At 43.9% G+C, this 21,822-nt stretch overlaps 1 protein-coding gene across 2 annotated transcripts in view; it reads right to left on the bottom strand.

Annotated features, from left to right (window-relative positions):
- Positions 1 to 10,450: 10,450 nt before the first annotated feature.
- LOC131582011 (monocarboxylate transporter 2-like) overlaps positions 10,451 to 21,822 on the bottom strand; it is a 37,044-nt gene continuing 25,672 nt past the window's right edge. For both annotated transcript variants that reach the window (XM_058844762.1, XM_058844761.1), the window contains 3 exons: positions 21,018 to 21,161; positions 14,831 to 15,679; positions 10,451 to 12,393 (listed from right to left, as the gene is read on the bottom strand). In XM_058844762.1, coding sequence (XP_058700745.1) covers positions 12,107 to 12,393; positions 14,831 to 15,679; positions 21,018 to 21,161 — 1,280 coding nt within the window. In that variant the 3' untranslated portion in view covers positions 10,451 to 12,106. The remainder of the gene's footprint in view (positions 12,394 to 14,830; positions 15,680 to 21,017; positions 21,162 to 21,822) is intronic.

The raw sequence follows: 21,822 nt of genomic DNA, 5'->3' as shown, positions 1-21,822 counted from the left end.
CCAGCTCGAGCCTCACAGCACTGAGACATCTGAGCCAGGGAGCTGAGGCACCACATTCAGCTATTCCACCTAATGCTCTGCTGTTGCATATAGGTAAAACCTTACAAAAGGAAGGCTTTGTAAAACAGTGGCTCAGGCCTGTTACTTTGGCTAAGTAAAAGGGGACTGTGGCAGAGTGACTCAGCTGAATTAGAATTAAAAACAAGTTCTGTCACCATGATGTGCTCACATCGTGGTGTATGGTGGTTGGTTGAATAATGTTTGTTATGATTTTAAACTATGGAACTGATAAAGGCCTAACTGCTTTAAAAGGCCACATTTTTGCCATAAAGCAGCTCTCCTTTGCACCCGCCTGGGGATTCTGAGTCGCTTCAGACCCTCACCCACACTCTGCTGCTCCAGCTGAGAAATACCTTGTGCTGCAGCCCTTTCCATACCACAATTCCCACCCAAATTTCCCACTGCAAAGCTGCCACTGTTGGTGCTGCAGCTGATTGAGAGCCCCAGGAGCAGGGAAGTGGCACCAAGGAGCCCTGCTCAGCTGAGCAGCACGTAGGTGTGCACAAGGACTGGCTCAGCCTGGGCTGTCAAAAGCCACAGCTGACTCCAAACAAATCTCTCTCGTTCTCCCTCCTTGTTCCATGCACTAAATAAAAATAAATCCTCCAAGGACCCCCAGAACATTGAGGCTGAGCGTGTTCCTGTTTGCTCGGAGCGTATCAGGCTGTTGTTCTTCCTGGCTAATCAGATAGAGCGGAAACTAAAACAATCTAAATTTGTTGTTCCGTTTTATTCTATACACAGTCACTGCTTCTCATTTGCTTCTAAATAGCTGCATAAATACACATTAAATGCAGTGACATCTCTTTTGGGACTCGGTCCAGTGTTTCCTGGTTAATTTCTCACTTTGAACGAGATTGGCTTCTCAGATACTGTCACACTTCTTGTAAACTCCTCTGTATAAGGGATATTGTAATGCTGGGCTCATCCTTGTCCTCTGCAGGCATAAGGGGGTTGGTGGCAGTGAATGTGCAAGAGTAGCACGTGCCCACATACCATGTGTGGAAGCAGAAAAGAGCTCTCACTCTGGGCAGACATGAAGGTTATTTGGGACTGCCACTTCTTGCATTGTTCACCCAGCCTTCTTCTCTCCTTCCAGTCTGACTCTCAAGCTCTCACCCCAGTTTGCAGGAGTCACTTTGGGTTGGTGGTTTGTGGTTCCTGCAGAGCTGCTGGCTCCTCTTTCAGTCTGGTTTCCATCACCCAAAACATGTGCTGTCACTTTTGGCTTTTCAAAGAGCCTTCCTGCCCATCACAAACCTAATGGCACTTCAGGCTTTCAAGACTGAGGTAGATACAGGTCTTGGAATCTGAATTTTTGACTGACCAGTAACTCTCCCTCCAGTATAAAAGGATACTTTGATGCTGTTTACACTGACTGCCACCTCTAGAAAACTGAGCACTGCAATCTCTGCAGAATTCATAAACTGATTTTGGCCACCTTCCAGTGCTTTCTGAATTTGTTTCCCAGCAATGGGCAGGAGTAGGAATGTTCTCAGCCCCTGAGGACAGTGGATTTCAAATTCACCCTTTCAGACAGCTGCACAGAGTTATTATATATATATTATATTATTCCCAGAGCAGCAGGGACCTCAGGCAGGCACATCCCCTGGGGGCTGACACATTTGGCCAGCTCAGAGCTGGAGGAGACTGAGCCCACATCTGTCCCCAGTGCACCACTCAGTCACATTGGTTGTTTAGCTTTCATTCTGAGTTTCTTTCATTTTGGTGGAGAATCACAAGAGCAGTCTCATCAGTTTAAGCCAACCCACGGGTAGGTTTTTGCAGCATGGCACAATGAAAACTGATGTATGTTTTCTCATGAAGGGCTGTAAGTAGTTAAAAATATCTATTGCAGTTTAACCATTTCTAACAGTGAGTGTCCAAAACACGTGTGCATGTTGTGAGATCCACATAAGCAGAGATTTGGTAAAGAACTGGGACAAATCCTGAGGGTGAGCACAGCTCTGCCCAAGACAAACATGGAACTGAGGTGCTGCAACACCTGTGAAGCTGAAGGCCAGGCCTTGGCATTTCACATCTTTTGGTATGCCACGTGCTCCTCACATCTACAGCACAATTTGTCACAGCTGGTTACATCCACACATCATGTTCAATGCATTTCCCAGGCACAAAATGAAAGATGATCAGAGAAGTTCTGAAATACCTGACACGGGGAAAGTGGGAGATTAATTGCAGCATTAAGGCTGAGTGTGGAACAGAGAGGGAGCTGGAAGAGCTCTGCTCCAGGGGAAGCATCTGCAGAGTTGCTCCTTGTGGAGGGCCACTGTGTACCAATTTGACATTTTTTGGTTATTGAGCAGTGTGATATCACTGCCCCCAGCATCCCCAGTGGAAAAATGAACAGGAGTGGAGGATGGATGCCCACCAGCCCTGCCCTGAGCCCATAGAGGAGTGCTGGGCTTGTCCTGCTGCCCACTGCCTCCAATCTCAGAGACCATGCAGCAGCCTGGGATGGGAGAACCCTTGTAGAAAAGCAAAATATCCTTCTCTTTCGCCTGTTTTTATCCACCCCCTCCCAGATCCGTATCTTAGGATGAAAAATGTCAGGCACAGCATTAAGATAGTCATCTCTCAGCAGATGGGAGTCGGGAGGGAAACAAAACTCCAAAAGTTTATAGCAGAGGATGGTATAAAAAAGCAGCTAAACCAAAGCAAACAGTCTCGGGGACAGAGAAACTTCGGGATCACACTCTGTCGGCAGGAAAATGCACATTCCTGCTGTGGGCTGATTAAGCACAGCCAAGCCGGAAAGTTTTGGAGGTGGGAAGGGCCAGGGAGGAGCAGGGACACGGCAAAGCGGAGCGGGAGGGCTGTGAGCATCCTGCGGGGCAAGGCTGATCTCTAGCGGCGCTCTGCGGCTCCAAACTCGCCCAGATTATTCTGTTTCACTTTTAAATAACAGCAGAATGTGTTTCCTCCTGCCGTGTTTGCAGCACTCCGTGCATCTCTTGGAGCAGCGCTCCTCTAGAGCACTGGGCTTCTTGACAAAGTTTGTTCAGATAAAAAAGGAAAACGTTGATTTTCGATCTTTCCAGAATTTTTCAAGTCGTTGTTCAAAGCGATTGCTTCTCTTTATTCTCTGCTGAATACTTGTTTATTTAATTCCCTGTCATGTCCAATCTAGTTCCTCCTATGACTGATAGAAGGAGAAAAGGTGGAGAAAGGAGAAGTAAAAGCCAGACTTGATGTAATTTTCTTTTGTTTTAAATGGTTTCCTTCCCAGTTCCAACAAAAATAAGAGATGGCCCTCCATGCATAATATTTTCAGGGCTGTTAACAAACGGAAAAAAAATAAAAAGATATTATTTCTTTGGAATAAAAAGGACAACAGACAATACAGTTCCACGTTAAGCAAAGTGCACACTTGTGCCATCAGCAAAGGGGTTCCTGTTTAAATGAGCACCAGTGAGTGCCTGGTTTGAGCTTTCTTGTTTCTAAATCAGTCCCTGAAAAGGCAGCTGGGAAATACAGGTGCCTTTTAGCCACCACTTCTAGGAATTAGGAGGAAAGAAGGAATCCAAAGCACATTTTAAAATAGACCAAAATTATAAGTACTATGTACTTTGAAGGGCTATATAGTGTAAGATTTTTCAGGCAAGTCATGTCCCTCTGGGCTGTGATGTACAACCTAAACCCACTAATTTTATCTTAAATTGTGACTTATAGTGAAGATGCTCTTGCTTTGTCAGTCCCTGTACATGTTTGTGTTCTACAGAATTCTGACAAGTCACAAAAACAGAAACCACACATTCAGAGCACCACTTACATGGTTCTGTGTGCTCACACCCCCTTTATATAGGAGCTTTATTTTATTAGCTGCAAAAATCCACAGCCCTGCTGTATATTTTGCATATTTCATTAGCAATTGCTAATTAATAACATTTGCTGATGAGCATTGCCTAAGTCTAGACAGAAGAGCCTACAAACTTCTGAAAATTATTTCAACCATCACTGTCCTTTGAAACGGGCCATTATTTTTCCAGATAAAGCATAATCTTGCCTTCATTAATGAAGATATGATTAAGAATATTTTGAATAGATCTAGCACAGCCTATCACATACTTTTCATCCCAAGTGGTTTCCATTCTGCCTCTAGAGCAGCCAATAAAAGTCCTGCAGCAAGCTGCTGTCATCTGTATGAATCTTTAGGCTGATTCATGCCTCTCTCTCTGGCAGCACGGGGCTGACACACCCTGCTCCTCCTGGCATTAAGGAGAAGCAGTGAACAGCTTTGCAGCTGAGGAAGGCACGTGTAGAAAATGCCTCTTGCTGAGTCTTGCTGGGGAATCCTCCTCATTCAGCTGCACTCACAGCTCCAGAGGCCAAGGGTCCATTTGGCACAGGCAAGCACAGAAGAAGGAAAGAACTGCCCTACTTCCATGCTCTTCTGGGCTTTTCCATGGGGTGAGTGATATTTCCCATGCAGGGTTTGTTTTCCCCCTGCAGGGCAGGCAGGACAGGCTCTGCTTCACCTTGAAGGGGGCACCAAAGTGGCTCTTTCTCCTCTGTCCCCCATCCAGGTAAGGCTACTGTACTCCCTCATTTGGAGGTCACAGTGATGGAAGACACACTTAAAGCCTACTTATTTATATAAATATTTATATAGCTGCTGCAGAGCATTGGAGTATTACTTGCTACAGGCTCCTGCTTTTCTACATTTTCCCACCCATACTGAAGTCATAATGTCAAGGCCTGCTTGTTAAAGTAGGATGTCTGGCAAGTGCAGAATACAACCTGTTAGGTGAGAGTATGAAGGTCCCAAGTGCTGCTCTGCAGCTCTAGAGAGCAGAGAGAGGGTAGGAGCCACCAGCCCAGCAGAGTGTGGGGCTCATGGATGTGCAGAAAAGCTGCAGCTGAAGCAATAATGGATCACAGACAAGGACCCAGTGATGTCTCAGCAACAACAGGATGTTGCTAGAGGCACTGGAAAGCTCTAGAAACAGCCTGCACAGGTAGGACTGTGTGTCACACATATATCTGGTATCTGTTGTCTGCCTGCAGCATGTGCACAGCTGTGTGTGCCATGTTCAGACACATCTGCACATCTGGATGTTCTGCACACTGGCCAGAGGTGTCCTAACTCGATACCTGGGGCCTGGGCTCATGGCTCAAAATGACACTGAGGCAAAATCTGGTGCAGGCCATGTGCCTGGTGCTGCCTCCAGCTGCCCAAGCTTTGTCCCCTCCTGCCCTGCCTCTCTGAGCCCACATTCACATTTCTGTTCACATCACACAAAGCAGGAGCAAAGGCTGCTGCTCTCAGCAGTGCCCACAAACTGAGGGTGTTGAGGGCAAAGCCCTGCTCAGCTCATGTCCTCACTGTCATTTCTCACAGGTAATGGCTGCTGCTAAATCAGCCCCAAATCGGTTCTCCAAACTGTGCTTAACTGCTTACATGCTTAGAAGTAAACCACGTTTAGCTGCCTTTAACGCTTTTCCATCTTTATTTTTATGCATTAAGATCAATTTCATGAACTTTCCTAGGTAAGATGATTGCCATCGGCAGGAAGAATGTAGTAAATTAATTATAGATGTGTGTTAAATTACTTTCATTACCACTCTGAGTTCTGGGAGGGAGTTGTGTGAGCAGGATGACTGATGAAACAGTGTTTTTACATATTCCCCCGGTAATGGATATTTTTACTTGGCTGCCAGTGTTGTTGCTCAGCTCAGAGAAGCTGGAATTACACATTTCAGAAAATGGAGGTTCACTCTAAAATTGATCTCCAAGGATTGCCAGAAAACGGTGGCTGAGACAGACTGGCTGGAACACAAGCTGTCTGTTCAGGGCCTTGGGATGCACAAAGGTGAACTGAGGGAGGATTCATCCTGTTTACATCAGACACACCCAAATCCAAGGGAGTCACTTGAATTTGGGGTGCTGTTCCTACACACTGGCAAAGGTGTAACAGCCAAGACAAAGCTCAACAGGAGTGGAAAGTTATTTTCCATATTCACCTTATAATAACCTTGGTGCAGGGTATTTTCTAGGGATTAATGGCCAGGCCAGTTTAATAGCTCTCTGCTGAACTTCAGGCTATCAACTTTTCACAGTGTATCATTAATCCCTGGAAAATATCTAGGTTCATAGCAGATATGAGTGAAAAATAATACACATGTGAAGGTAAGTATAGTGTTATATATACTGGGATTGGTGAAGGTAAGTGTTTAATCATGTCCTGGCCCTAATTGCTAACTCCAGATGCACTTCAGAATACAAGTAAATGAGGTACAGCTTAGTTACACTGTAATTACAAAGAAGCTTCGTTGCACTTCTATTTATATGGTGTATAATTACTACCTTCCCTGGCTGAAAGCTGAAATCATAATATCATTGTTCCTCATGTTTCATATTAAAATGTGCTACAGAGTACTGTATTTTGAAGGATTTCTGTAACAGGTAAGTCAGAGGACAAATACATACTCAGTAAGTTAATTCAATTTATTTCTAGCCACTGCACTCACAATCTCTTTTTACTAAAAAACCAAAAAGTCTAAAGAAATAAGAACTACAAATCAACATACATCATGTTGATCATGTCCAAGGTCATGAGCTGTGAACAAAGCTTATTACATGGTTTGTCCTGCCTGGAAAAGTGGAGCCCAGACATGGAGAGCAACCTGTGTTCCCTCCCCAGTCCCTGGCTGGGGTCTGGGGGTGGTGCTGAAAAGAGCTCCTTTCTCACTTCCCTTTGCCACCTCTGGGATCAAAGATGCACAGTCAAAGGTGCTTTGAGGATCCCTTCTGATACCAGATTTGAGTGACTCAGTCTTTTAACACATCAATCCAGACATCACAGAGGAATGCAGCCCCTGCATCCCAGCCTTCAGCAGGTGGATTTTCCCTTCCAGCTGGCAGAGCAATGCTGGATGTGCCTGTAGGCATGTGCACACAACGTAGGGATATCTCAGAAGTCTGAAGCACATCACAGAGATTTCCCTGCCCACGCTGCCTCTGCAGGAGCAGAGCTGTGGAGGTTTCCATTAGACTTGCAGAAGTGCCAAAAAACCCTCCACAGTCTGCTGGGAGAATAATTAGAGTTGGCAAGTTTGCTCAATAAGCACTTCTTATACATAGTATTAATGGGTGATAGGTAGAGTCTGTGGTTTTTTCACTTAATAATGCATGGAACCTCCTAGATATTCTAAGGATCTCTCCCTGGAGTTGTGCTTTGTGATCACAGGCACAACTAATGGTTGGGACTGATTACATACTGATTAAAACTGCCTAAGAATCTCATCTGTCCAGGAAGGAAGTGCCAGGCTCTGCAGCAGGAGGCAAGTGCTTGTCCCTGTTTCATTTCAATCATACCCATTCATCTGAAAGACTCTGCTTTGCACATCAAACAGGATCCAGGACTCATAAGGAATCTGATGTGTCAGAATTAGACCTTGAAGCTGACATCTTTGGTGAATTAGTATCTTCCCCTTCTTGGAAGCCAATGGATCTGACCAGGAAAGTGTAGAAGCACATTCTTGTTTGGTGCCTGTCCCAAAGAACAGTGTTGCCATGGGAGGTGGGAATTTCTTCATGTGACACATTTTGTTGGGATACCTTTGCACCCAGCAGAAAGAAGTCAAAAAAACTCTGGAGAGCCTGTGGGAAGCCTGTGTTTCCCTGTGTCTCTCTTTCCATGGATTTAGTCTGACATGAAAAATGACAAATTCATGGGCTGGGGAGTTGGAGCATGGGCTGGACCATTCAGAGGTGACAATGCTGCGAGGTGGGCAGCACCAGCTGAGGTGTTTACACCTTTAGACTGTCAGATACTTTGTCTGAAGTAGATCCACACTTTGGCTCCTAAGGGCAGAGTGCAGGACTCTGTCCTGTGTGTGCATTGAGGGACATCCCTGTCCTTTCCAGCATAAGATACATTGGCAATGGCTCTATTTCCTTCTTATCCCTCCTAAAATCTGGGCTTGTATGCCTTGATAGGTGAGACATAAAACAGACCTGTGTTCACCAAAAGGCTTTGAACTCTACACTGGCCTGCTGGGATTGCCTCCAGCCTTTGCCCCAGCATGGGCTGGGAAACACAAACTCAGCCACCTGCAGGCTTCTGATGGGACATTAACAGGCCTTTGCACAAATGTCATCACAGGGTCACACCTTGACCAGCCAGGGCTCTGCAGGACAAAGGCTGTACAGTGTATAAAAGGGAATTTTGTGATGCAGTTACTGGTGACAGCAGGGTCTCGACCACAGTGACACACAACACCCCATTTACCCATGGATGTTCATATTTCTGGTGTCAGGATGTAAATGAGCCTCTTTCCAAATCCAAACTAAAGCACAGCAATACTTTAGTGAGTGTCAGAGCAGACAGCAAATCAAATCTGTGTTTCTGAGCCGTGCTGCCATCGTGGGAAGCTTTGCTGACAGTTATGAATGTCACTCATCACAACGCCCTCACACAGTTCTGATAAGTCTAAATAATACTATTTTATAGACAATGTCACTGTCACTGCAGAGGGCACGAAAGTCATCTTTTAAATTCATTCCAGATGTAATCTGAATGCACCTGTACTGTCTACGAGGCATTTTCTGAACACAGCCAAATAAATCTGATGTCAGCTGCCATGGGAACTGTCCTTCTGAATAATCTCCTGTGTCGTCTAAAATGATTGCATATTTCAAACATAGAGGTTGGCACTTCATTTGTTTGTTTGCTTGCTTACTAATTTTTAACGCAGTTACAACCAAGTTGCCTCTGTTCATTTGTGGTTCCAGACTTCTCGAGTCTCCTTGTGTGTTTTCTACTTTCTTTCTGTTTAAATGATGTTTATGTGCGGGGCAAAGCAGCACCTGGCCCAAGGTGTGATGGCAGAAAATGTCCCCTTCTGGTAGCATGGCACTCCATCATGTGGCACAGTCACTGCTCCAACATTCTTTTAAAAAGGGAGGAAGTTGTACAAATTTTGCCACACCAAAGTAGCGAAATATTTGAATTCTACCTCCATGCCTTTGCATTTGGAAAGCTAAATATAGAGAGGGTAGAAGTGAGGGGAACTGTAAACAAAAAATGAGTACATGGGATAAATCTAAATCAAATCTGTGGTACTTGTCACACCTCCCCATCAAGCACCACTTTTCTTCTTTTGTGGTTGTTGGGAATGATGGGTCAGCATCCAAATCAGACTCTTGATGAAGTCTGAGCAGCCCTGGAAACAATGGGCAATTGCTTCTAATAAGGTCACAAGCTAATGAAATACGAAAAAAAAGTCTCATAACTGCACTCCAAAGAAAGTGTTTTCAATCATTCCTGCACATCTGATATCCCAAATATCCCCCATGTGCCTAGCACGAATATTTATGGCACAACACTCACACCTCTTGACTTGCTTTCACAGGTGCTTTCCAACCTAAATAAATATGAATATTGTGTTCAATTTGGCACATAAATCACTAAATTAGATGCACAGGCAGCTTCTACTCCGACACAAGAGGTTTTTGTAATGGTTATTTCATATTGCACTCGTCATTTTTAATAACTGAAAACGTTCTTAGGAAAGTTTGAGAGCTTTCCAAGAAAGGATTACAGCTTGAGTCTGCAAGGTGTTGAATTAGTAGGATTTGAGTCAAGGAAGCATTTCTAGTGCTTATAAGTACAGAGTTATTTGGCATTGCTTTGCTGCAGTGATTAGTGGGATGTCATGATCAGAGGTTTGGGTGTAAAGTGGCAGCAGGAGCAGGTAAAAGAGTCAGACCACCCACCACTGAAAACCAGCCATAATCACCAAAATTGTCTTAAAATAATCTGGCTTCCTACCTGACAGAAATAGTGCCATAATCTTAAAAGGCAGTGTAAGTTTCTTTGACAGTAGGTTAAATGAAGTAGCTGCCTCATGTTAGAATTCCAAAGCCTTAAAGACCTACTTATCCAATGAAACATTTTTTACCCTCAGGGGAAGTTTAACAAAGGCATCTTTTCCAGAGGATTTTCACAGATAGCTGAACAGAATGCCTTTTTATTAAAGATTTTATCTGTATTAACAAAGTTTTATGACCTAAAAAGCTTGCTTGGGGTTTCTGAGAGATGAAGAGCCTGAGTATCAGCTGTGTAAGGACAGCTGGGGATCTGGGTCATTGCACTGAGGATTAATTGATACAACCTGGTGGAAAGGTACGAAAATATCTTGTCAGGTCCTTGCCAGGTCATTCTGCACTGCTTTCAGTCCCCTGGGCCCACACAACCAGAGGTGTGAGTCAGGCTGGCCCAGACCACCAAAGATGGCAAAGGAATCCAAATCAACAAGAACATGAGGTTGTGACCAAGAGTTGTGTGACCATGTGCACAAAGCCGGGACTGGAAACCCTCTGAGAATAAACTCCTTACTGGATCAAAAGGCTGCATTACACAAACTGGAAAATGCAAACTCATTTGGTTTTTTAAAATAGTTTTATTAAGTATATGACAGAAGGCACATTGGAAAATATTCACCACCTTCTATTAATGCCTTTTTTAATGAAATATCATAGATATATTTGACAGAAATAAAGGGTATGAAAAACAAGCACTGAAGGCCTAATTATTTCATATAGATTTTGGTTTTTTCAGAGAAAATACAAGTTATAACATAAGGCTAAAATTTATGTCCTACTGAAGTCAAAGACCACTATTCTTCAAAAAAACAAAAGAATTCACAGAAAAGGTTTTGTACAAGAAGATATGAATGATCTAATTTTAAGAGTACAGTGTATTCATTAAAGTGTTTTTACAAGCCTTTCTTCATATTGTGTACACAAGTGACAAGAAAATACAGTTCTTCAAAGACAAAACCATGAAAAAATATGATCTGATCACATATGGATAGTGTTGAAGTAAAGAAAATGGAGAACTAACCTTTGGACTAGTTTTAGCTTTGGATTTGAGTGATCTGCCTGAAAAGTCCTTGTTTTTTATCCAATCAAATCCATGAAATTCCACAGAAGTCTGATGATTCAACTGCATGACGCCACGCTCAGCATCCACGGCTCTTGGGCATAAAATACATCAGAGTGCAGATCTTCCCAGATCAAAATTACCACCACAGGACGGTAAAGACTCTAAGTGGTCTCAGCTCCACCTCTGCATCTCCAGCCTGGGTAAACTTCACTCAATGCAGCAGGGTGGCACGAGGCCAGCAGTGCCAGCAGCAGGGAGCTGCCCACTCCAGCCCAAACAAGGGGGAGGCAGCTGGGTTTGGAGTCCCTCCAGGATGGATGCAACTGAAACCAGGTTAGAAAAATCACGGCACAAGGTCCCAGCTGTGAGTCAAGCGTTCATAATCACTAATGCTGAGTAGAGTGAAGCCCACAGTGAGTGGAGTGCACTGCAGAGAGAGCTGTGCTCTGCTACCTGTTGTATTCCCTGTTTTCTAGCAAGGCAATGCCTGTGCTCAGCAGGGCTTTTAGGCAGCTAACTCAGGGCAGAGGGTTCCATTTCAGCTCTGGCACACCTAAGCTTTATTCATTGATGCAATGATGCCCAAAGCTCCTCTGTGCTTCAGTTGTTCATTTGTACAATTAATTAATGGTGGCAACGCTTACTGTCTCACCAGGGTGTTGTAAAGAAAAAGCTTACTAGAAATGGTAAGGCACACAGAAATTGGATAATAAAGACTTTGTAACCTACTAGGAAAAAATTTCATTTGCACTGTTCAAATGTAGGACAAGGGTTAAGTTTAAGATTAAATTTCTGCCCTGCACAGACAAAGCACCTGAAGAAGGACTCCTGCCTCATGTCAGCCTCGTCCTGGCCTCCTGCAAAACATAACCTTACCCTTTTCTCTGGGAAATGAGGAATATCTAAAGGAAAATCTTGCAGGACCTTTGGTAAGCAAGTGGATACTGCAGTGTCCCAGCATTTTATAAGAATCAGGACCTGTTTCTGTTCTAGTCTTCTCCTACAACAAAGAAGAGGAGGATGCACATGGCAGAGAATAGAGTAGAATTTTAAAACCTAGTATGATTTCACAGGTGGTGCTCACTTGAGCAACCCAGAAGTCATTTCCCATCCTGCCCACAAGAACAGGTAGAAACTTAATTTGTGCCATTCATTTCCTTCTTTACTCCTGCTCCCTTCTCTTTCAAAGGTTCCAGCTCAGGCCCATCCTGTGTGGAGTCTTTGTTCCAAATTTTTTTGTCCTCATTTTCTGTCCTTACAGATTTAGGCTCCTCTTCTTTTGTCTTTCTTTCCTTCTCCTCTTTGGCAAGCATACGATAATTATAATAATTCATGATGAACAGAAAGGTTCCTGCCAGGACCATCACAGATCCACATTTAATGAACATATATTTATAGTCCCCAAAGGTATCAATAAGAATTCCTGTAAAAAAAAAAAAAAAAAAAGGGAAATTTAGAGATTAAGGCAAGGGTATTGTGTTTTCAGATCCTGTATATCAAGGAGCACCTTTGTGGCTTTAGGATGAAACATTCTCTGAACTTCTGGTCTCTTCCACAAACACCCAAAGCCTGCAAATCCTGAACAGGTGTTGCACTACACAGCTGTGGGTAGCTGACATTGGTACAGGTAATGCTCTGATAATTTGCACAGTTCAGTAGAAGAGGATAGAATCTACACTGCAAAGTCTGGACTTTTCCAGCACACCTATTTTTTCCATGCTAAACTACTCCTCTGGTCCCAGAGCCTGCACAGAGCCTGCAGGCAGCCTCTCCACTGACTCCAGTGATCAGCTGCAAGGATGCCCATTTGGCTTGGCAGTCAAAAAGCAGCATCTTTTGGGAAGACTTTCATGAGAAGGCACCTTCCCCACTGGGTCTCATCTCAGGCTCTTGGCAAAGACCCTGTGATTTATTCCACCACGGGTCACCCACCAGCATTAGAGGGCACTCAGCTTTTGGTCACAGCTGCCCTTTCTGCAGTTACACTCATGATCTAAAGAGGAAAGGGCACAGCGTGAAACTGGAAAACATTAGTTCCAGGGAAAGCAAAGATGATGCTGTCAATGTCAGATAATTTCAATGCCAAGACAAATGTGACAGGTTCCTCTCAAAGGTTAATGCCTCTGCCACAGAGTTACAGAGTAATTGAAGAGAGACAGCTTAATTGAAATGTCACCGTTCTCCATTATGTCAAAATGTAATGCAAATCTTATTGGGATTATGATCCTGAGCATTAATTCTCATTTACTGGACAACACAGACCATTCTTAACATCCCAAATCCTAATAAAGTAAGACCCACTCCTAACCTGGCCTTCACAGTACAGACAATCTTCCCTGAAACTGCCCCATCATCCATCTCTGACGTTTTGGAATATGTTCTCCTCAAAAGGAGGGACCTTTAATTACTTCCCAATTGACCCTTAATGTTGAAAAGCTGCTGATTAATTATCCCACTGCATTGCACTAACAGGGGTTTTTTATGGTCACCAAATAGATTTCCTGACCACAAAAATAATAATTTTTAACTGGTTTTGGTCAGTGTTTTTTCCTGAATCATCCCCAGCTGACTTGGTACAGCATTTTCACGGCACTGTGTTTTTCATGCTACTGGTGAAACATCAACCAAATGCTAATTGCAACAATTTTTCCATTTCTGCTCATCAGGATGACCTAGAGGTCTCCTAAATAGGTTTCAATGAGAGTTTTAATGAGTAGAGTATTGGAAAATTCAACAGTAGGATAGTCTTGCCTCTTCTCCTTTGAGAATAAGATAAAGTCATAAAACACACTGGGAACAATTTACTTAGTTCATTAAAGCAGAACCCTGCAGTAGGTTATTAAAATGCCAAAGAACCAATAAATTTGCTGCTTATTAAAATGGTGGGGAAAACCCTACAAAACTAATATTACTGATTATTACACAGAACTGTTTTAGCCTCATTAGCAGTCTCTAGTCATTAACTTAATCTCCCACACAGAAAATTATATAATTCAGAAAATGGTCATTTTAAAATTGTATTTTCTTTTGTTTGTCATTAATTAAATAATGAATCTCTAAGCAAGAGGATACAGCTGCTTCTGTCACACTGTATGAGCTACCCAGTAATATAAAGAATTAAACAGCTCTGCAGAATGTGTCAGATGAAGCATTACCCAGATTTGAGTTTTGAATCCAGGAAAAGGGTTCAAACTGCAAAAGGAGCACATGCTATAGAGGGAATATTAAGGTTTTAAAACACAGGAGATCATTGCCCTTACTTAACTTTAGATGACTGAAAGTCCTCCTGGAAACTCAGTATTGTCCACATGGGCAATACTTTGTGAGCTCTGCCTTTTGATATTTCAAACCATGGTATCCAAAATAAACCTTTTTTAAAATTCTTTTTAGAATAGACTTAAATCCTTCAGCTGCATTAAGATGACTGAAATTCTTTAGTGGTGTATTCAGAGCCTTAGAGACAAACAGCAAGGTTTGAGTCAACAAGAGGCTTTCATAGAACTGTTGTGTTTTACTTAAATTGGGGAGGACTCCAGCCTGTTGCAAAAGGAGGAGTCTCCAGGAGGAGCTGTCTGAAATGCAAGGTTCCTGGTGTTGTAGGAAGCCCCACTCTGCTAATTCAGTTCAAGTGTTTGAAGGGATCCAGGATTAAAAGGTGGCTCTCCAAGACTCACTTCAACTGGAGGACTACACAGAAAGGCAGAAAGAGGAAACACTGGAGGAGACATCCTTTGCTGTCCAGTTACTAGTGGACAAAAGGTGGTTGTGAAGCAGAGAAAGCACATTTGGAATAATTTCCCCCACACTGTGCTTGCAAAAGCCTGAATGCCAGTGGCAGCAGAGGAGGAAAGCACACTCACCTCCAATAGGTGGTCCCAGCAGTATCGTGCAGCACTCGGCGATGGTGACGAGCCCGACGGCGCTCGTGAAGCGGGCAGCTCCCACCAGGTCCATCAGCGTCTCGAAGAGCATGGCACACACCATGCCAAAGGCCAAGCCAAAGAAGCTGGAGTACACAATGAGCCCTGTGTAGCTGGAGGCCAGCGGGCACAGGAGGTGGCAGGCGCCGTTGAAAGCAATGGCGAAGCTGAAGAAGTACTGGATCCTTGGCCTCACCCACTTGCTGTTGGCAACGATGCCGGTGGTGGGGCGAGCAACCATGTCCACAATAGCAAGGATGGAAAGCAGGAAAGCAGCTGAATATTCATCGATGCCCGTGTGCTTTGCATAAGGTGCCAGGAAAACGATGGGGGCAAAGAAGCCCAGGAACATGAGCACGTTTCCAATCAGGTAAATCAAGAACCCTCTGTGTTTAAAGAGGGAAAAATCAAGGTACTGATTGATTTTTTCAAAGCAGTCCTTTCCTCCTTCCTCTTCTGCTCTGTTCTCCATGGGGCCATCTTCAGTGATCTTTCCTTTCAGAGCTTCCTTCGCTTCCTCAGTCACCTGGGTTTTGACCAGTGCTGTGCCTGCCCCGATGGGTCTGAAGAGAGCTCCTGCCACACAGCAGTTTAATAAAATTGCCCCAAGAATTAAAAAGCTGCCCCTCCAGCCAAAACTGTCAAAAAGGAACTGGTTGAGAGGTGCCAGGGTGCAAAGCATCACGGGGCTCCCTGCCATAGCAAGGCCATTGGCAATGGGTCTTCTCTTCAAGAAGTATTTCCCTATGATTATCACTGATGGCTGAAGGTTGAGAGCAAGGCCAAATCCTGAAAAACAGGTCAGATAAACAAAAGGAAGATTTGAAACCCATTTCTCCTCAGCTCATTGTTTGAGGAAATTGACAGTCAGCTGGTTCACTGGTGGCTCTTCATCGCCATAATCTGGATGCAAACGCTGCTCAGGGTGTCTCTGAGTTCTGGCTGCCACATTTGGGTACCCAGAACCCAGAAACACCCTTTCAGTCAGAGAACCCCCTTTCTTTTGCACTGCAAATCTCTTGGGTGGCAAAACTAGCACCAAGAGTTTGCTTCAGAGTGCACCAACACTATTCCCTCACAGAATGCTGGTGGGTTCTGTCCAGAGGCAGTGGCCTTGCTGAGGGAGAGGATGGATCTGTTTTTAAAAAATGGCAACTCCCAGTTTGAGGAAGGTTGTTTCAGCTTAGACAGTGTCAACCACCAAAGTGTATCCATTCAGGGCTGGCCTCCCCTTCCAAGGGCACCCAACTCTGCTGCCAGGCAGCCAGACCTGCAGAGAAAATAACATCACCCTCCTGAGCCACGACTGATGTGGTGCTGTGAGCAATTCAGGTCTGATGCCAAAGATTAAGAGGTCTGCAAGTACACAGCAAAACATCTACTGAGGATGCTAATGGCACAGGACCCTAGAGTGTTTCTTTTAATTAGAATTTATTTTTATTGCATTTAGATATATAAATGCCATTATAAATCTGCTAATTCAGTTGGCCAGCTTTTCCTGCACAGGTGGAATCTGCAGGCAGAGATACCAAATGCTGTGATGGTCTCAGTGTTCTGTGGTTCTGTTTGAGGGCACAGCCATGTAAAACCGTGGAATCACACAATCAATAAGGTTGGAAAAGACCCCCAAGACCATGGAGTCCAACCTTTGACCAATCACCACCTTATGACCTAGACCAGAGCACTGATTGCCACATCCAGCTTTTTCTTGAACAGTTCCAAGGATGGTGAATCCACCACCTCCCTGGGAAGCCCATTCCAATAATCACCTTTTCAGTGAAAAAAAAATCTACCTGATGTTCAGCAATTCTTCCTGATGCCCAACATCAATAATCAATAATTAAACATCAATAATATTTTTAAGCATTTCTTTGATGTGCAGTATTTTCATAAAAAGTTCATTTTTCAGAACTCCATCAAAATGGCATTTAAAAATCATGCCACATATTTTCCACTCCATCATCCAGGAAAGAATGAGCCACATTAGAACAAAGCAGAAATATAATCCTTGAAGTGATTATATCAGAGAACATGAATCCTGAAAATAGGGTCATGCAGATTTTTTCTTGTTCATTAGTCGATATAATTAGTTTGTTTAACTGTGCAGTACATAATTAGGCATATTGCTTTACAGAAGAGAATTTACAAAGGTCAAGGTCCTCAAAATTAATTAAGGAACACTATCATTAGTCACTGATAGAGTAGAATCCAACTGATGCAGCAGAATCCAGCCAATGCTGGATAGCTTCAGTTTAAATGGGTTTGCAAAATTATGATGTTTTCCAAGTCTAAAGTTTTGGGTTTTTTTTAATTACTTTGAAGTTTACAACATTAAAAACAAATTGAAATGGCTCCATATTAAAATAAATTTGGATACAAAAACATTCTCAGCATGAACTTTTTTAGATAGTCCATATCTTAGGCAGGGCACATCTTTGGGAAGTGCAGCCTGCTTGTAATGCATATAGGGCCAAATTCAGTGGGGACCTGGGAGCCACAGAGGAAAACCACAGCCCTGGTTAGAGAACACCCTTGAATAGTGCTGAAATATAGAAATGTATCTTTTTCCACCTGAGAAGATGCAGCACAGCAGGTGAGAGTTTGCATTAATTCCCCATTTCCCAGGCTGGTTGTTAAGGAAAGAAATTGAACCATCATTTCCACAGGGTCATTTTTGGTAGGGACACACTACATGTCTTCCAAAGGAGGAAAATCAGACTGGATGCCAGCTACCCACTTAAACAATAATCATCTCTAATTTTTTTTATTATGTGAACATTAATTTACCAGTCAGACAAATCTAATTTAATATTACCTCATGCTCTTCCCATTAATTAAATTTGGAGAGTTTCAAATTGAATAACTGGAATTTCAATTTACTTTAAGCTTTTGGCTGACTTTAGTAGGAAATATTTACATCCATTTTACTGCAGTTTTCAGAAACTACAGCAGCTTTTCCATAGCTGGAATTGTTACTCAATAACCACATTTTCTCCCCAGGGATATGACAGAGAGGTCTGTCAGTGGTGTTGCAAGAGCAGAAGCGAACCTGTGCCAGAGGGAGTGTCCTTTGCTGGAATAAATACATTTCACTCATATTAGAAGGAAATAAGTGGTGCTACAGGACTCAGCTGTGTAGTTATTGATCTTGTTCTTACTTTATTGGCAAGGAACAATCAGACCAGGTATTTCAGTGCTCAACATTTACAGCCATGGCAAAGACTCTACTCTCATTAGCCCACATGCCTCACCCAAAATCCCATTTTATTTCATGGCAGTCTAATTGGTGCAGATTGAACTAAACTCTCACCAGTCGTTACTACCTTGCAATTAGCTTTGGAATTTGCTGCTTCTACCTCAGACTTCAGAAGAGGTTGCATGTTGAAACACCTATTTAATGCATCCAGGCTGGCATCTGTCCAGGTGGACAGCTTGCAAACCCCATTTCTTTTTCTAAGAGCTGCAGGGAAACAAATGGGAAGGAGCTGTGGGGTTTCCAGTGCATGCAAAGTGCCATCAAGGACAGAGCAGCCTCCACCAGCAGAGCCTGGCTCCTGCTCTGCATGCAAATGGAAACAGGCATAATCAAGTCAGCAACTGAGATTGCCGTGTCTAATCCCTCCACTGCAAACAGATACTTCCTGCTCTGCTCCTCTGAAGAGATTTCTATTAATATGCCAAAGGCACAGAACTGTAGCAGGAACCTCCTCGTACCAAGACCTTGTTTTTACCTCCATCCCTGTGATTTACATGAGCACAGGCTTTTACATCAGTCTGTTTTCTTTCCAGGCTAGTAGGAAGGAGGCTAGAAAAGTGTGATGTTTACAGGTTGCTCTACAGCTACTGCAAATCCCCTTTACAAAAGCCTCTCTCCTCGTGCAGCAGCGCTGTCGCAGCCGCGTGACGGGCAGGCGGCTTCATAATTGCCCTTGAATGCTTCCATGTTAGGTCTGACCAGCAAAAATACTTCAAGCTTAATTAGAGGCATCCAGCATGTTAACAGGCTTACAAGCATCTTTCCTTCTCTGTCAAATTAATATTCCTTCCCCAGCACACACCCTGTGCCTGGAGATGATGGGTTATCAGCCAACACCTCACCCACACGGCTGCCCTTGTTCAGCAAGCAGCAGGGGAAGATGCACACAAAAGATGAGCTCTGCTCAGAGGAAACAGCACTGCAGACAAAGAGATGTGGGTGTTTCAGCCCTGTACCTCGGGGCTGGCACGAGGGTCACCTGTGAGCGCTGCCCACACTGACAGCTCTCTGTGCTGGGTGATGGACCAGACTTGCAGACACATTCAGGGACCGAGCAAGAGCAAGGTCTTTATCAATCCCAGGTCCACTGGGGTTATGCACAGAATTCCCTCCTGACACCTTTTAGCTTTAGAAAATCTAAAAACATCTAAAACACCTAGGTGCCTTCCTACAGCCCTGTTTCTTGCCTCAGTCCTTCTGCTCACCAAAATTCATGGAATATTTTTAGCAAAGGATTTATGGTTTCCATATGCTAATCCATCATTAGTCAACTGAGAATCACAGAATGGTTTAGTTTGGAAGGGACTTTGAAACCCATCCCATTCCAGCTCCCTTGCCATGGGCACGGACACCTTCCAGTACCCCAGGCTGCTCCAAGCCCATCCAGCCTGGCCTTGGACACTTCCAGGGATGGGGCAGCCAAAGCTTCTCTGTGCCAGGGCCTCCCAACCCTCACAATAAAGAATTCCTTCCTTATATCTAATCTAAACTGCCCTCTGTCAGTTGAAAGTTATTCCCCCTTGTCCTGTCACTTTCCCCCTTTGCCTTCCTAGAGGAAATTTGTTTAGCAGGAAGCTCTGCAAACTTATGCATTAAGAAATATGGGAGACATTGGTTATTTTTATTTCCCATCACTTTGTTCCTGGAGTCTGTTTCCAGGAATCTGCAAGGTTTATTCATCCAAGAATAACACAGTTTCATTTAATTACAGTGACAGTCCTTAGGAAAAGTAAGGTTTAAAAGAGGGAATCCTACACGGGGATTTATTCACTCCTGTACAGAGTTAATAAAGGAATATTGATATAGAAGAACAGGGTGACAAACTTTCTGTCCCAATTTACTTTCCTAGTGGCTGGTTTCATTGATTTTAAATGTTGAGCTCACATTTTCACATTCAGAAAGCAGCAACACTTAATGCATCTGCAGAGAGATTGGGAACATTCATTAAATCATACACCTGGCAACCTCAAAAGCCAATTTTGAACTCATTGTGTCTTGTTTTCAAGCAGATGTCCTAGCTGCACTGGAATAAACTTTGGCTGTACCTAATCCAAAATAATAAAACAAAAATACTTACAATTAAGCATCTATACTCACACAGGTGGAGAGCTCTAATCCATCTACCTTTAAAAGCAATAACCTGGCACCTGCAGGCCTTAAAGATGCTGGACTGAGCCTATGCCTCATTCTGCTTGAGTTTCCAATATGGAATTTCATATTTCAATATAGGCAGTTCAAATTGGAACTTCAAGAAGGAAACACAGGGGTTTTTTTTCACAATAAGGTAATTGTTGCCATTTTCAGTCAACTCCAGCAGTTCTTATTTTCAGATAAAGGACTTCCTCACATCACAAGTAAACTGAAGCAAACCCCTGAAATCTCATCTCGTGTATCTCACAGAGGGAAGATAACACACAGTAAAATAGGAACAAGGGTGCTTTCTTTATTGTCACACTTGTACCCAGAAGGACTTGCCATGCCCAGGACAGAGCACAGTCAACATGGGTTTGCTTCAGGGGGAGCTGAGGGCACTGATGGCCATTCCCAGCAGCTGGCCCAGAGCACGGAGCTGCAGAGATGTCATGGGGTAGGCACAGCCCTGCCTGGATCCCACGTGCCATGTCCAGCCAGGAGCACCACACTGGGCAGGGAACTTCACTCTGCTAAAGAACTCTTTCCTAAAGTTCACCTGCATAAGGTGGGCCTTGATAAGGAGGGCCTTTGTCCCACCAGATTTTTATCTCAGCAGGTTTTTCTCTCACCAGCTTCCCATTGTGTTTGTGCTGGTGCACACACTGCCCAGGTGTGGAAGCCCCAGGCCATCAGAAGGGAGCCTCTCACGTGGAGGGGAAGGAGATGCTTTGTTCTCACCTGTGATGAAGCCCACACAGATGTAGAGCTGCAGGATGCTGGTGCAGAAGGCAGCTGAGATCATCCCCACACCACACAGGAGCCCCCCAAACATGACCACGGGGCGGCTGCCATAGCGGTTCACCAGAATGCTGCTGATGGGACCTGGAGAAAGAGGGCAAAAGGGACCCTGAGGTCACATCTTTCAACAGAAGGCATGTTTGACACAAAACAGGTAAAGCTCTGCAGTATCAATGGCCCTGAGTGCTGCTGACTGCTCCTAGGGTGAGTTCAGGGAGAAAATGGAAAAGCAGAGATCTTCCACGTGGAGATGGCAGAATGTCCAGTGCCACGGGTGTGTAGTCAGTGACAGCTCCTGCCCCCAGGAGTTACAAGTGTCACCAGAGAAGGCAAACAGCAACAACAAATGGTGTGAACACAGGATCCCAGCTGGATCAGGAGCTTCCTGATGTATGATGATGTTAAACTATATACTCAAAGTGGTGGCTCATATTGCGAGGCTGATATCACAAACGCTGTTGCATTTTTAATTCCTCTATTTAATGCAATTCCAATACTGCTGACCAGGACCAAAGCTTCAGCAGAACACTGTTAATTAAATCTTAATAGCAGTCCATGCAGGTAGAAAAGATTTGGGATGATGGATTAGCCAGAGCTCAAAAGAACCAGTTTGGACTTGCATTTATGCAAAGAGGAGGTTCAGGGCAGTGCAAAATTATGAAAGAGGGAAATGGCTTGACAAAAACTGTGCACACTGAAACAAAGCATTGAAATCTGAGGAAGTGAGAACAGTAAAAATCAGAAT

The sequence above is a fragment of the Poecile atricapillus genome, chromosome 9 (assembly GCF_030490865.1).
Source record: "Poecile atricapillus isolate bPoeAtr1 chromosome 9, bPoeAtr1.hap1, whole genome shotgun sequence".
In the NCBI taxonomy this organism is placed as follows: Eukaryota; Metazoa; Chordata; class Aves; order Passeriformes; family Paridae; genus Poecile; species Poecile atricapillus.
This window is presented reverse-complemented; position numbering and strand designations above follow the sequence as displayed.